Raw genomic sequence first — 15,662 nt, 5'->3', positions numbered from 1 at the left:
CTTTGTAAATGAATAATTACATTTAACTATTAGTAGGCCTATGCAATTGCTAACATTTAAAGAGATATGGAGATTACTGACGTCATAGACCACATGGGGATGACACAGTATGTCCATATATGGGCATTCTAAGATATGGGAATAATATTGATGACAAAGAGATCTCCATATAGCTATGGCCATTAATTTATTAGTGAATTAATTTTCCCCATTGACTTGAAGGGGGAAAATTCAAATGGTAAGATGGAATTCATTTGCAACTAAGTGTGACTCGCATCACGGCAACCACACTTGCAATTTACCAGAATTGCATTTTTAGAATAGTTATTTGTTATTTTGATCATCATCATCATCATCATCATCATCATCATCATCATCATCATGATTATTATGAGGGAATATGGAGGAACTGTTCTCGGAGTTGAGGTTTCTCTCGAAGCATTTTTGAGTGCTGGACATACGATTGGAACATACCATTAATGTATCTTTATAGATTGCCATGACATGTTAAAAATCGAAGCATACTTAAGTTGCAAATGTTTGAATTCAGCTCTAACATCTTAAATTTGGTTAATAATGCTATTAAATTGCCGTATTAATAGTTATTTAGCTACTATTTACTGTATTTTCCTCTAAAGTGGTACGCTCCATTCAACTTCCGCTACTTACGACAACAGTTTTCCACATGGGCCTCAGCAGTGCAGAGACCATCATAACATAACTTTAGGCCTTTAATTTCAGATTATTCAGATTCATAACGGTTCCTTTTGACATAGGCTATATTTAATTGTTCGTATTTGTCATCTAAGCTAGCATGGGTAAAAAGAAGGCAGGTAATGCGGGCCTCGGTAGATCGCTGATAAAAGAGAGACTGAACGCTGGCCGAGGAAACAAGAGAGGCGATACTTGGGTAACGTTATCATTAGCTACCTACTACTACTGTAATAACCATCATCAGCTTCTTTAGCCAAAGACACTACATACATTGAAAGAACATCATAACTTGTACACATCAATACACATGATATGAGCACTATTACAAGTATATCGGTTGAAACTGGGATGTTAACTTTAAGGTACTTCTGGAGTGGAGTTATGGTTGTGGGTCCAGTGGGGGTGCTTTCACAAAATACTTACACATTGAGAGTTTGGATAATAATACGGTAATTATCAGTATTGCCAATATAATAACAACTGAGGGGTAAATGCTATAATGCTAATAATATAACGACTAGAAGCCTAGAACAGCTGCAGGTATATTCAGAAAATTACACCACTTTACTTTAATGTAGCCTTTATAAACCAGAAAAAGACAACACTTGTGCCATATCAGAATATTAAATATCGCAGTGAAAATCATAATACACATAAAATATTGATATATTACCTCGCCCTACTTTAATGCTATTGGTGTTTCTAATATATAACGTCAATGTAATTTAATTCTAATCATTTCTTCAGTGTGCTCTAAGCTGCTGTTGTCTGTCCAGTTGTCCACCTAATCTGACATATAGTTTGTCTCCCATCTTTCCAGCTCCACACCAGTGAACTTAATGATGGCTATGACTGGGGTCGGTTGAACCTCCAGTCAGTGACAGAGCAGAGTTCCATGGATGACTTCCTAGCCACCGCAGAATTAGCTGGAACAGAGTTTACGGCTGGTAACTAATTTGAGACTGTAGACTCAAACATATCTATATAGATTATTATGGCTCTAAAGTTGCCATCCCTCATTTTGCTTTATCATTCGATTGTGCATGGGATACAATTTACTTAATTCTAATCAACCTTATTAGCATAGATACTGTAAGCTGGTGGAAGGGTGACTCAGGTCACAGTATACCCAGTACAGCTTTACCTTTATTTAAAAAAATGAAGTCTGATAGAAAATGGCAAATTATTGTAGTTAAGTAATGTTCTCTGACTGTCTGGTGTATTGTTGTTCTCTTTTAGAAAAGCTCAACATTAAGTTTGTGCCACCTGAAGCTCGGATCGGCTTGTTGACAACCGAGGAGAAAGCAAGACTGAAGAAGCTTCATGAAGAAAATAGACATTTCCTCAAAATCCCACGACGGTATGTTTTACCGATTTAGATCATTTCTTTTTTACACCACTTTACTTTCCCTTTTTAACCACTTTAACAAAAAAACAAAAAAAGGATTGTGTCCAAAAATAGATGTACAAGCTTACAACACATCAGGATGCAATGCATTGTACATCTTGTAGATGAGCTATTCTCACTATTTTCTGTGTGACACTGTTGTATGACAAAGTATTAAATATGGCTTAACTGGTTTTAGCATTTATGAATGAACTTATGCCAAGCGCAACTCGAGAACAGATAGTGGATCAGTGCTTTGCTCAAGGGCGTTTGACCAGGCAGTTTCTGTGCCCATTAACTTTTGAGTTCTTTGTGTTGTGATGTTACGTTCTCGTTATTCCAGACCCCACTGGGATGACGGCACCAGTTCTGAAGCTCTTCAGCTAGCAGAGAGAGACAGCTTCCTGGAGTGGAGACGTGCACTTGCAGAGTATGTAGTATTGTTCATTACTTTTTCAATCCCATTGACAATTTACAATTGTTATTTATGACTTAAGGGTTATTTAGTAATCACATTAATTCTCATGAATTGCTGTCCTTCATAAAGGTTGGAAGAGGAGCAGAAGTTAATTCTCACTCCATTTGAGAGGAACTTGGACTTCTGGAGGCAGCTGTGGAGAGTGATCGAGAGGAGGTACAATCAGTTATTTAGTTTCAGTCACAAACATTGGGTTTCAATGGGCTGTTGTGTTGACGTCTTTTGTTTTGTTAATTGGGCAGATACTCGAAACAGTAGTGAGAGATGGTGATCGGAGTTTGGTGGTGAATGTTTCAAGTAAATAAGACACATTTTCGTGTTGACTTAAAATCAAATTTTGATCCCAGGCTAGCCAGGGAAGAACCTCTTCCCCCATAGTGGCGCTATATTAGCCCGCTTCGCGCTTTGACCTATTGCTCGTAAAATCCTGTAGGCCCAGGCCACACAACTTTTTCTGCCATTTCTTCAAAACACACTTTTTTGTCCAAAACTCACACAAATCACTACACATGATCCGTACTACTAATACACATAAAGTAATTGCAGTAGTCCTGGTAACGCCTCCCCCTGGCCAGCCGGGGCTCCCCAGGCGTGGCAGAGGGAGAGCAGAAACCAGGACTACAGCTTAGGCAATTGGCACTAGGGTTGGGACCCGAAACCGGTTCTTTTTAGGACCCGGTTCCATGATAGCGGGTCCAGAACCGGGTCAATCATTTTTGCCGGTCCGATTCTCTTAACGGGTCTCATCGTCTCATCAGCGCGCATTTAATGTGCATTCCATTGCAAGCAGCTGTGGTGACGTCAGGCCACCTCTACAGAAAGAATGCTGGGAATGTCCGTGTCACTGAGCAGCACGAGTGAGAGCGACGACAACTGAACACACCAACAAGCAGCGTGATAAACAAACAGCATGGTGCAGAAGAGACAGAAGTCTTCCAAGTTTGGCTGTAGGCTACTTCAGCTCACTGGAAGCGCGTTCATTCTGACGTCCATGAGCGGCGCTCGTTCGGTCCGCGGTCTTCTGTCCTCGCGTCTTTCTTTTCATTCACATTTCACATTATGCTCCAAATAACACCCGCAGCTGCAGAAGAAGTTGATATGTGAGCGGACCGAGGCGCTCCTCTGTGCCGCCTGCCTGGGTGCTTCTCTTCTTCCTTGTTAAGTCTTGCAAGTTGCAACGCAAGTAAAGCCTGACTACTTCGCTGTGTTGCATGCCGAAAATAGCTGATCTGCAAGCTCACAACGCGTCGCATCCACAAGACAACGTGAGCTTGTAGATCAGCTATTTTAACCAACGCTTAAAGCCTTAAACATACAGATGGGCGCGACGTTTAGAAACCTGACTTCACAATAGCCCCTTTTCCACTGCAGCTTTAGTACCACACCACACCACACCACACCACACACCACATGAATATATCTACATTTTCAATTACACAAAAGTAGCCCTATTGGTAAGAAACAAATTGACCCTTAACTGTGATTATATTACAATATAAATTTGTATTACAACAACTATACCTAAATTATTATTTATTTGAACGCCCATTAGGCTTATGTAAACAACTACTGTTAAATGGTCTCAATCGTTCATGTTTTATTTTTCTATAGGACATACAGAAGCGTCAGTGTCAGAAAATATGAAAATATATATATATTGGAACCGTTAAGAGAACCGTTAGGAACCGGAATCGTTAAGAGGGAATCGCTAAGGACTCGGAATCGTTAAAATCCTAACGAGTCCCAACCCTAATTGGCACTGGGTGAAAAAAATGGGTTACAAAATCATGGGATAAAAATTATAAAAAGAGAGAAAGTAATTGACGTCATGGACAGAATGGCCCATACATGGAGATATGCACGTGTCGTGTTTGACCGCTCACTTCACTCTGGTGCAATATTTTGTTTGTTTATTTTGTGGTGACAATCCACCATTTGTCAGCCTTCTGATTGGTCCCTGAGACTCCCTGACTGGCCAACCAGAAAAAATCATTCACTTTTTGCTATCGGGGGTGGAGTTTGTGCAGTGGAGAATGTTGCTTTAGGCTTTCAACAACAGTCCGCACTGCGCGACACGGCGAGCGTGCAGTACGGCCCCGCGAGGTGATAGCGATTTCGCTCATTATAATGAATAAGCTTCAACAGACTAGTTCACATGGACCTTATCAATGTAACTAAGAGTTACGATTGGGTACATATATTTTAAATGGGCAGAATTACGAAAGCCAGCCTATTATGTGAGTAGAACTATAATCTGGCTGTCATCTTCCTACCCAAGATGCACTGCGCTTTCTCTTTCTATTTCTCTCCTCTGTCTGATCCAGAGGATTAAACTAATTAAAACATATATTTTCGGGGGAAACTACTGTTTTGCTATGTAACTACTGTACTTTTTTCTTCCCTTTTTATTAATATCACGTAGATGTGTTTTTTTTGGTACTTTATATAGCTGTAATGAGGCTATGAGAAATCTTTTTCCCCCATCGACTTCCACTATAAAAGAATCTGCAATGGTGATTCTGTCCCACTGGGATTACACAATTAAAACATATATTTTCGGGGGAAACCCCCTGTTTTGCAATGTAACTACTGTACCTTTGTCTTCCCTTTTTATTAATATCACCTAGATGTTTTTCCTTTGGTACTTTAAATTGCAATAATGAGGCAATGAAAATACCCTCTCCCCCCATTCACTGCCACTATAAAAACAATCTGCCCAGGGTCATGTGTACCACCATAGTAACAGGGCAGAATGGGGCGGGATTTGCAAATGAGAGAATTCTTCCTGTGTGAGAATCAAGACAGATCGACTTGATATCTGATACATATAATATTTTTCGACAGTGATATTGTGGTTCAGATCGTTGATGCCAGAAATCCCTTGCTGTTCCGGTGCCCTGACCTGGTAAGTCAATTCATGCAACTATTGGTTTAGTGACAGACAAGGATGGGTGGGGTTTATACTGTAAACCTGATCACCCATATCATTTAGGCCGGCTTTACACTGCCACTGAAATCTAGCCTGAATCAGATCTGAGTCACTTCAAAAGTGGAATCCGATTTTTTTAAAATAGTCTAAATCCAAACATGTCACATGCAGGTCACATGAAATCCGATTTTGAAAAACCACATCCAGAGGTGATCTGAGGACATCTGACTCAGTCTGAAAGCAGCAACCACATCCACCCCATTGAGTTTTATGCAGGTCACATGCAAGTCACATCAAAGTGGCCAAGCGTCACTTGCTGCGCAACCCGAGCACGGAGCGCCGACGTCATTACAGAGCGCGATTATTTACTATTTGATTACAGCGCATATTACAGCGCGCTGAGCACATGAGAAAAACAAGAGAGGAGAGAGAAAACACGTGAGCTAAATAGATACAACCAGAGAGAAGAGCGAAACACAAGAGAAAAGAAAAGGAGAGAAAAAGTTTTTGTTGTTGTCGCTTGTCTGTTATGTCGCATTTCCTGAACACGTGATCAACTAGCATCAACGTTGTGACGTGACGTCATGGCGCCGACGTCGTTACCACGGTAACCAAAGCAGATATGTAGACACAGGGCAGCTTTGGGCTGACGCTGTTAAAATCAGTCAGAACACACAGATCAGATCTGTGTCACTTGCAAATGCAGTGTGAAAAGTCGGGCCAAAAGATCAGATTTGAGAACCAAATCGGATTTGGGCTGGATTTGACTGCAGTGTAAAGCCGGCCCTAATGGCCACATTAAGCTTATACTATGCTCTAAAGTTAGAGCATAGTATAAGCTTAATGTGGCTTGATTTATTTATTTGACTTAGTCTTTTCCTGTTCATGTGCTAGGAGGCGTATGTTAAAGAGGTGTCCCAGGACAAGGTGAACATGATGCTGATAAACAAGGCAGATCTTCTGACCCGAAAGCAGAGGCGTTCCTGGGCCACACACTTCCAGAGAGAAGGCCTGAGGGTCATGTTCTGGTCTGCTCTGGCTGAGGCCAACAGACTGGAAGCAGAGGAAAAGGTAAAATGGAGATTCTTAGTTCAGAAATTTGTGTTTGAAAGAATGGGGTTTTGCTTGAGCTCTACAACAATATTTTTATAATGTTCAGTTTTATGTCAAAAATCCTTGATAACATTTTGTACAAGGGCTCAAATACAAGGACCAAATACCTCTATCCATATTCTGACAATATTGTGGATATGTTGTCTTGTCTGTATCTATACTATAATTTTGCGAATGTCTGAGTGAGTGTCTGTCTGTCTGAAACAGTGTTTCTCCTCAGTGACTGGAGCAATTGATCTGAAATCGCATCACCATTAGCATATGAACACACCTGACATAACTGTGAAGCCCGTTTGTCACTTTCACAAATCATATGCTGTATATTAGCATTTTTATGGTGTATCTACTATCTATTCTGCATCTAGCATGAGGCACATCTATTCTGCATCTAGCATGAGGCAAAATGTTTAACCAGCTCTGTGTGTGTGTGTGTGTGTGTGTGTGTGTGTGTGTGTGTGTGTGTGTGTGTGTGTGTGTGTGTGTGTGTGTGTGTGTGTGCAGGCAGGCAGGCAGGCAGGCAGGCGGGTGTGTGTGCAGGCGGGTGGGCGGGCGGGCGGGCTGGGGGGGGGGGACAGTATCTCTGTAGCCATTAAACGAAACGGCTTTCTTACATTGATGCTCCTACATCATGCAAGCACCAGTTAAAGTTACTTTCCATCCCTCATATACTGTGTGCACAGTGCACATCCCATAATCCACACACTGCACATCATTTTGGAGCTCATATCTTTGAACGGGTAAGGGCTAGTTATAATAACCAAGTGAATTAAAGGCAAATAATAAAACGGCTACAACAATCAAGACAATTACTTAAATTACTGTAATGCACACTTAAGTTGTGTAACTTAGTCACATGTCACTTCTTGGAGATTATTATTGAACGTAAGAAAAACTGCGGCATGAGTATCATCCTTTGCATTGGTACACATGGTAAGCTTTTACATCAACTATTTTCAGTGGTGTGTTCTAGACTTTTTTTGAGGGCATACTATAATCTATGATCCGCGGCTATTTGTGTGGCCAGCGCATACGCCAGTGCATAATGCCTATCAGACACGCTACTTTGAAAGGTTCATGAGGGCATTCTCTTAAAAATAAAAATCTTCACAGCATACGGCGTATACCCACGTGACAGGTAGAACACAGCACTGACTATTTTCACTATTCACACTATAAAAACTAAGTGGCTACTGGCTTCTAAGTGTCCTGTCTGACATCTCCCAGGCCACCATCAAGCTTTTGGCGAGTGTGAGAAACGGGTTCAAGCCTTTGATTGTCTTTTGTTGACTATACTCACAAAGTGGACACTTTGTGACTTAACATCACACCCTACCCTACCTTGAGTTGACTGTGCTAAAAGAGCAAAATGTCATGTGAATATGGCCAATTGTGTGCTTTTTTTGTGTAATTTTAGTGTTATCCTCCTGACACCTCACTCTCGGCTGTTACTGACATTAAGCCACTCCAACCTACTTACTTATTTAGAAACCCTTCTAGCACACAGATCTACATTAGTCTCAAATTGACTCATGTTTGTGTGTCCTGTGTGAAAGTTAACTGACTCTCCTCCTGTCCACAGGGCATGGAGCAGGATGACCCAGAGAATGAACACAGTGACCCAGAAGATGAGCAGCAGTCCGACAATAAGAACAAGCGTCAGCGGGGGGAAGATGATGAAGATGAGGAGGAAGAGATGGGTACGGAGGAAGAGGAGGAGAGTGAGCATGTGTCAGTGGATGAAGAAGACTGGCATACCTGTTCAGAAGGTGAAGATGAGGAGGAGGAGGAAGAGAGTGTTGGTTCATTCCACAACTCCAGTCGTCTGCTGCACAAAGATGAGTTGCTGGAGATGTTTAAAGCTGCTCACAACGGCCCGAGATGTAAAGAGGGACAGCTCACTGTGGGTCTGGTGGGTGAAAAACACACATTTACTAATACAAATCGAATTAAGACCTGAGGCCGATTCTAAAAAAGTTACTATATCAGTGGTGCTCAAACCTTTTGTATTGGCCGTGAACCACCATCACGAAATGTTTTGTGCTCGGGACCACCAAAAGCAAAGATTTAAGTTAAAAATATTTGCCTTATACAGAAGATTGCCATATTCAAAGATTTGCACAATAGATATATATATATATACATACATGATTGTTTATCTGCTATTTTTGAATAGCCAACCAATGTGCTATATATACCTAAAACCTAAGAATCAAATTAATCTGGAGATGCAAGATGACACCATTAGATGGTTTATATTTCTGGGCAGTGTGTTGGCTGTTTTAGTTTTGGATTGATCTGTTATTATCCTCTTCAACAGGTGGGATATCCCAATGTGGGAAAGAGCACCTCCATTAACACCATTTTCAGGAACAAGAAGGTTTCCGTGTCGGCCACTCCAGGACATACCAAGCACTTTCAGGTACAGGTTCATTCCCAAAAACTCTACATTAGATTTTCGGCCATGGACCCAAAAGGGAAATTTGATTTGAATTAAGGGTACACTTACTGATACCACTTTTTCATGATTGATTAATACAAAGTATTTTACATAGGTATTATTTGTGCTATTTAGTTTTAGCTGTTTTTAAATGCAACAGTTGCATTTCAACTGTTTCAACTCTTTGACTGAGTTAAAAAGACGAGGAAAGACTTTTTTTCCTTCCCCTCGATGTGTCAGGTGACGTCCAGGGAACCCCGGAAATAAGACCCATAGGCTAGCAAAAAAAATTAAAAACATAACTTGTGTTTGGTGTGGTGTGGAACATTCGGCGATAACTCGGGAAACTCGGGTTAGGCAGAAAATGAGTTAAATGTAATATTTTTTCTGTGAAGTCGAATAAACTTCTCATTCATTACTTATGGTCCATCATCAGTCCCTTTGAAACGGTTGTTTGACAACCAGCTAGCCATTTGCAATGAACCATCCCTCTTAATTATGGGATCTAACAAACCAAAGTGTCTCTCCGGGTTATGGGAATGTTGTCGCTTACAATCACCCAAACATCTTTCTGGGTTAAGGGACTGAAGTCGCTGGGTAACTCGCGACCGTTCCACCAGGTTATGAGAAGTCACTTGTAAAGACAGATCTTTGCATGTTGTTTTTAAGGCGACCATTAGGCGACTATACTCACTACTCCTTTAAAATACTCCATTATGTCTGTCCAAATTTTGGACATACACATTCAACAAAAAAATAGGCAAATGTATGTAGACGTATCAGTTCTTAGCATCGAATATAAGTATTTTATCCTGGTGTTGACCTAATAGCACACACAATACAGGTGAGCAATTAACAGGATATACAGAATAACAACAAGACAGTAATGAGATGACAGCATGTCAACTCAATCGGCATAAGTCTCTAGCTCAAGTCAGGACTCACAATTTGGTGTCACACAGACTTTAGGAAAATGGTACTGTTTATATAAATTGGGCCCCTTATAATTTCTTTATGGTCACTGCAAACAAACCATAGACAAAGTTTCCGCATCTGAACGTCTACTGTGTGTGTGTGCGTGCGTGCGTGTGTGCGTGCGTGCGTGCGTGTGTGTGTTTTGCAGACTCTGTTTGTGGAGCCAGGCCTGTGTCTATGTGACTGTCCAGGTTTGTGCATGCCCTCCTTTGTGTCAACCAAAGCAGAGATGATCTGCTGTGGGATCCTGCCCATCGACCAGATGAGAGACTACATACCTGCAAGCTCCCTCATATCCTTCATTGCAACCAACACTTCTAGGTCATTTCATTTGATCCAAATCATTCACATGCTGCGTTTACCTTTCTTCACACATTTTGTTACAATATCATAACATTACTGCAGTCGCCTCTCCTATGTAACAAAGTTCTGATGTCTTATAATTATAAAGTCTAATGAGGGACCTTCTTCGACCTGGGGAAAAAGGGTGGGGAAAGCAGTAACAGGGATCCCAAGGACTGGAGTTAGGAACCATTTCGTAGAATAATTCAGGTTTAAGCATTACTTGGAGGCTTGCTGTGGTTTAAGTCCTTAACAGAATAGTAACGTGTGTCAGACGATCCCTCGGCATGTGTTGGAAGGTACCTACGGTATTAACATCATCAGACCACGAGAGGATGAAGACCCTGACAGACCACCCACCTATGAAGAGCTATTGATGGCCTACGGATGTAAGACCACATTAACATTTGCATTCATCTTGCAGTAGCTTTGTGTTAAAGCTTTTATAAAAATGAATCTAAATCGTCTAAAGCTATAAAATTGTCCCAATTTGTTTAGTTTACAGACGTGTCTAATGAAATGTATTTGAACACAGCTGCTCTTTTTTGTGGCACCCTGCTACACACTTAACAGTAGTAGCATTTATAGAACATATTATTCATGGGAGTAACGGAGCACAACCACAATCTTCTACTGTTAACTGAGGAGCTTAACAGGTGCCTTGCTCAAAGTTACCTTGTCGGTTCTTGTTCAGTCAAGCAAGGGGGTATCAATTACTATTTAAACAGAGACGTCAGGATGACGATAGAAATCAGCTGTGATACTAACTTGCATTTTACTTTAATTTAGATATGAGGGGTTATATGACATCAAATGGTCAGCCAGACCAGCCCAGATCAGCCCGATACATCCTGAAGGATTATGTCAATGTAAGTTCCACAAAGGGGTCAAAACGTGTTTTTTTTTATGTGGGTGAATGAATGGTTATGGCGCCTATATGGGTGCAAGGTCTCCAGACGGATTGATTCCGGATTGATTCCAGCCGGAGTTTTGTATTGCCCGTCTTTTTCCATGTCTGCCCTCAGCTTCCTGTCTTTCTATTAGTCTCCTATCTAAAATAAAGCATAAAAGCAATAATTGCATAGAAAAAAAGGTTTTAGTTTTGGGGTTTGTTTTAGATTATTTAGGTGCCGGTGGGTGGGAGTGGACCACAAAGGATAATACGGTGACTGCCAAAAGAATTATACAATCACAGGAAGGTGTTTGAAAGTGAATTTACTACTGTATGTAATGTTTCTATGTGATTGAATCTCCACCCATCTGGCACTCAGCAGAGGGTCAAATAAACACTAAGAATTGCAGTCTTTTAAGCTGAACTAAATATTAATAGTAATACCACATCATCTGCATGATATTCTCTACACTATTAACTCGATTCTATAGAACCTAATGCTATTGTGGAAAATTACAGTGAAATGTAATCCTTTGTGGTTTTTAGTCTGCAAATAAAATCCCTGCATTGATTCCCTATGTTTTCCCCAAGTTGAGATAATCTATCATCACTTTGTCGACATGTATTACTCTGTCCATCTCTTTCAGGGCAAGCTTCTGTACTGCCACCCTCCTCCCCACATTGACCCTGCAGACTTCCAGCCCCAGCATAGCAAGTTCCAGACAGAAGAAGCAGCTGACAGTGACCCAACCTCCAAGACAACCAACAAACGATGCAAGATCAAGAGAATAGAAAATGTGGTCGACAAGAACTTTTTCCATCAGGTATGATATACCTACCAATGTCTTTCACAAGGCTGAGAAAAGAGAGAACAGATTAGCTGTGATTCAAAATCTACCAATTCATAGAGCAGATGAATTCTCACACTATATTTTGAGAATGAATACTAAATACATTGTGATATAAGCCAATTTCGTCCCCCATAATTCCTAAAAGTTGAAAATATATAATGATATCTACAGCATGTAAAACAATGATTCATTGAAGAAGTATGCAAGGTGTTATTATTCAAGTAAAAAAAGCCATTATTCAGTGATGATGCCAGTGTAATATGTAGTCATTGTGGCAGAAGTGGTTTCCTTTATGTAGCAAAAGTATATTACAATCATTGTGATCTCTATTTTAGGACAATGTTCGGGCACTTACCAAAGGGGTCCAGTCTTACATGGGCTACAAGCCTGGCAGTGGGCTTGTAGGCCCAGGCCCAGGCCCAGGCCTAGGCCCAGCTGGCGTGGCCGCGGGCAAACCCTGGAAGAAACATGGCAACAAGAACAAGAAGGAGAAAGTACGCCGGCTCACCAAGCACCTGGATGCCTGACGATAACAACAAAGATGATGATTTTGTAAATCACCAATCATTTCATGTGGAATGGAATATCTATTAAAGTACTGTTCACATGCAATTCCAAAGGAATTAATTCTCACCTGTAGATGGCGATGTGGGTCCCTTTTACTCTGAGGTGTGAGTGAGGGAAATGTTGAGCAGTCTTGATGTTGAATAAGCATCTGGTTGTTTATTAGCCCTATTCACGGCCCGCCCACTCAGCATCCCCCTGGTGCTGAAGTCACGTTTTGAAGGGTAAAACCCTGCTAAAAGCCTATCCACCTGTTTCCGCGGGAGTTTACTGGAGATTATTTGGACCACACTTCCGGTTTAACAGCAGACATACAAGCTCACGTCGCGTCGCAGATGCAGCCCGTTGTGAGCTTGTAAATCACACTCGGCTGCGGCGCCGGAAGCTTGGTACAGCGTCTGCGCAATGCACTATGGGGCGTTGGAAACCCGTGGATAGAGTTAACACAGAAATCGCAAATCTAATGCAATTTCCGAATAGTAAAGTATAAAATACGGCTAGCATGATCAAGAACACAAGATAGTAAAAGGCACAAAGCATTATAATTTACTTTCGAAATTATGATTTGTTGGCTTTAAGTCCATCTATTTCTGTTATAGTTTCCCCTTCTAAACTGACGTCAGCACCAGGAAGTTGCTGAGAAATTTGCTGAGTGGGCGGGCCGTGAATAGGGCTAATTGCAGTGGTTCTCAACCTTTTTTATTTCAAAGACCCCCTCTTTAATATGCATTAGGCCACAACTGAACTTTGAGCTTGTAGACCAGCTATTAAAAAAGAAAAAGAAAAAAAAGGTCTTACTGAATGTTTTGTAATCTAAATCTGTAAAGCAGGTTAAAAAAAATAGTTTCTAAGGTTTTCAAATAATTTTAGTGGAGTGAAAAGTACAATATTTGTCTCTGAGTTGTAGTGGAGTCGAAGTAGCCTATATAAAGTATTGGGCACTTGAGTATTACTCAAGTACTGTAGGCCTACAGTACTTGAGTAAATTTCCTTAGCTACACCACTAGTTCCAGCTATCAATCATATAGCTGGGGACCCCCTGGAACCCACTTAACGATCCCTGGGGCTGGGGGTCCCTGCCTGGAACCCAACTTGGTTATTATGAACCACTGGTTTATGCACACCGTTCATTTGAAGGTCATGACCCTGCAAAACATTCCATCAGCTACTCTGTGCAAGCTACTCTACAACACATCTCACAGTACTGACCCTGGTTCTAATGTGGACTCTGGAACATCCAGATGATGGCAATTTCATGGATTTTTGTATTGTTTGTATGAGCCTGCTTCATTAAAACCTGTTTCAACTGAACATCTCATATTCTGTACTGGGGATATTGGATTCATTAATATTGTAGTTAGTTATTGATGTAATCAAATATGCCTGACAAATAAAATTATCTGTTGTGTACCTATTTGAGTTTATTTTTAATAGAATACACAACTTACATAATGCATAAGTAGGCGACAATATATATATAGGTATATATATATATAGCCTATACACTGTATATCCTATATAAAAATAAAACCAGTAAGACTCCCTAATCGGGAGATAAGCGACCGTAGGTCACTTATCTCCACAAATAGGGCAAAAATGTGTTTTTCCAAAATCTTCCTGATCCATGTTGATGACATGAGTGTAGACATACTGTGTAGTGATTTTCGTGATTTTAGGGCAAAATCTGTAGGAGCAGTGTCCAAAAATGTGTTTTTAAAAATCGGCCTGGAGGTGGCGCTATATGGGAGAGATTCATGTTGATGGGATGAGTGTAGACATACTGTGTACCGATTTGCGTGATTTTAGGGCAAACATTTTAGGAGCAGTGTCCAAAAATGTGTTTTGCAAGAATCGGCCTCATGGTGGCGCTAGAAGAGGGCCATGTGAGAAATGAGGGGTGGGGTCTCCGCGCCGCCAAGGCGGACGAATAGGTACCGGCCCCGGCTGTCCCGGTCGCTCCTAGCCGGAGTTACGGCATTTTATGTGAGCTGCAGTGTAGGGGGTCCTCCACTGGGGGCGGCACCACTTTTGCATCCGTTCTGGAGCACCAGGAGTCGGTGGTCCCCGGGAATTCCCCGTGAGCAGCCTCCTTGGTGGTCCCTGGAGCTCCGGGGGTCCTTGGAGGTTGTAGTTTGGCAGGTAAGGAGTGTGTGTGCAAAATTTGGCATGGATCGGGGCAACGGTTGCGGAGATATGAGCAGGGCAAGAGTGTGACGTGTGACTGACGGACTCACTCACGGACAGCCTGTGGAGGTTTTGGTAGTAAATGCGACCTATGGTCGCAACAATCTGGGCCTGTGCAGATTGCAAAAGTAGGCTACCAAATGAGATCGGTGTTGTATAGTAATTAACTTTAAACATTTTTTAGGTAGTTGTACTTGAGTATTTCCAATACTTTTGTACTTTTACCCAAGTAAAGTATTGATACTTTTACTTTAAGTAGAAAATGTGAGTACTTTTTCCACCACTGTTGGTGCGTGCGTTCCGGTGCGTTCACGCTGATCGGACGCGCTTATGCACCTGTGCTCGGCTACGCAGATGAACCTCGCAGTTCTACCTAGCCTCGCACTTGATTTGAATGTTAAAGGGATTAAACGAATTTTTCAAGAGCACGAAATGAGCACAGTTCTACCACGCTATGGGGGAACCTACGCACATCAGAACAAGTCGTGATATGTTTGCTTTGCACTGGGATCAGTGGGACGCAGTAAAAACATGTCTTGATGCTCCAAACTCCGACAAGCTGTGCGTCACGCTGGGTCTCAGTGCTCTCTCCATGACGCTTTTGCTGCTGTCCAGTTCCCTGTAAGTCGCTTTTGGATGCCTAATATTATTTATCAAAATGGTAGTTTAATGCATAAAGATTGAAATTAAATCCAGAGTGGAAAAAATACTAAATGTCTTTACAGTAAAAGTATTGGTATCAAAATGTAGCCTACTTAAGGAGTCACCCCCCAAAATGACTTTTTTTCTATTGATT

At 41.4% G+C, this 15,662-nt stretch overlaps 1 protein-coding gene across 1 annotated transcript; it reads left to right on the top strand.

The window, feature by feature from the left end:
- Positions 1-697: 697 nt before the first annotated feature.
- lsg1 (large 60S subunit nuclear export GTPase 1) lies at positions 698-14,022 on the top strand. Its single transcript, XM_080733248.1, has 14 exons — positions 698-910; positions 1,535-1,661; positions 1,954-2,074; positions 2,445-2,531; positions 2,649-2,735; positions 5,424-5,484; positions 6,403-6,579; positions 8,201-8,530; positions 8,939-9,040; positions 10,182-10,325; positions 10,641-10,764; positions 11,165-11,244; positions 11,915-12,091; positions 12,454-14,022. Exons 1-14 carry the CDS (start codon positions 815-817, stop codon positions 12,643-12,645), a joined length of 1,905 nt encoding a protein of 634 aa, XP_080589374.1. The 5' UTR covers positions 698-814; the 3' UTR covers positions 12,646-14,022.
- Positions 14,023-15,662: the final 1,640 nt, after the last annotated feature.

This window comes from Nannobrachium achirus (assembly GCF_963921795.1).
Source record: "Nannobrachium achirus genome assembly, chromosome: 1".
NCBI lineage: Eukaryota > Metazoa > Chordata > Actinopteri > Myctophiformes > Myctophidae > Nannobrachium > Nannobrachium achirus.
This window is presented reverse-complemented; position numbering and strand designations above follow the sequence as displayed.

Coding starts and splice junctions, on each gene's coding strand:
- lsg1 (XM_080733248.1), top strand. CDS start 815: ATGGGTAAAAAGAAGGCAGGTAATGCGGGCCTCGGTAGATCGCTGATA. Junction 1,662..1,953: donor TGGAACAGAGTTTACGGCTG/GTAACTAATTTG, acceptor GTTCTCTTTTAG/AAAAGCTCAACATTAAGTTT. Junction 2,532..2,648: donor TGGAGACGTGCACTTGCAGA/GTATGTAGTATT, acceptor TCCTTCATAAAG/GTTGGAAGAGGAGCAGAAGT.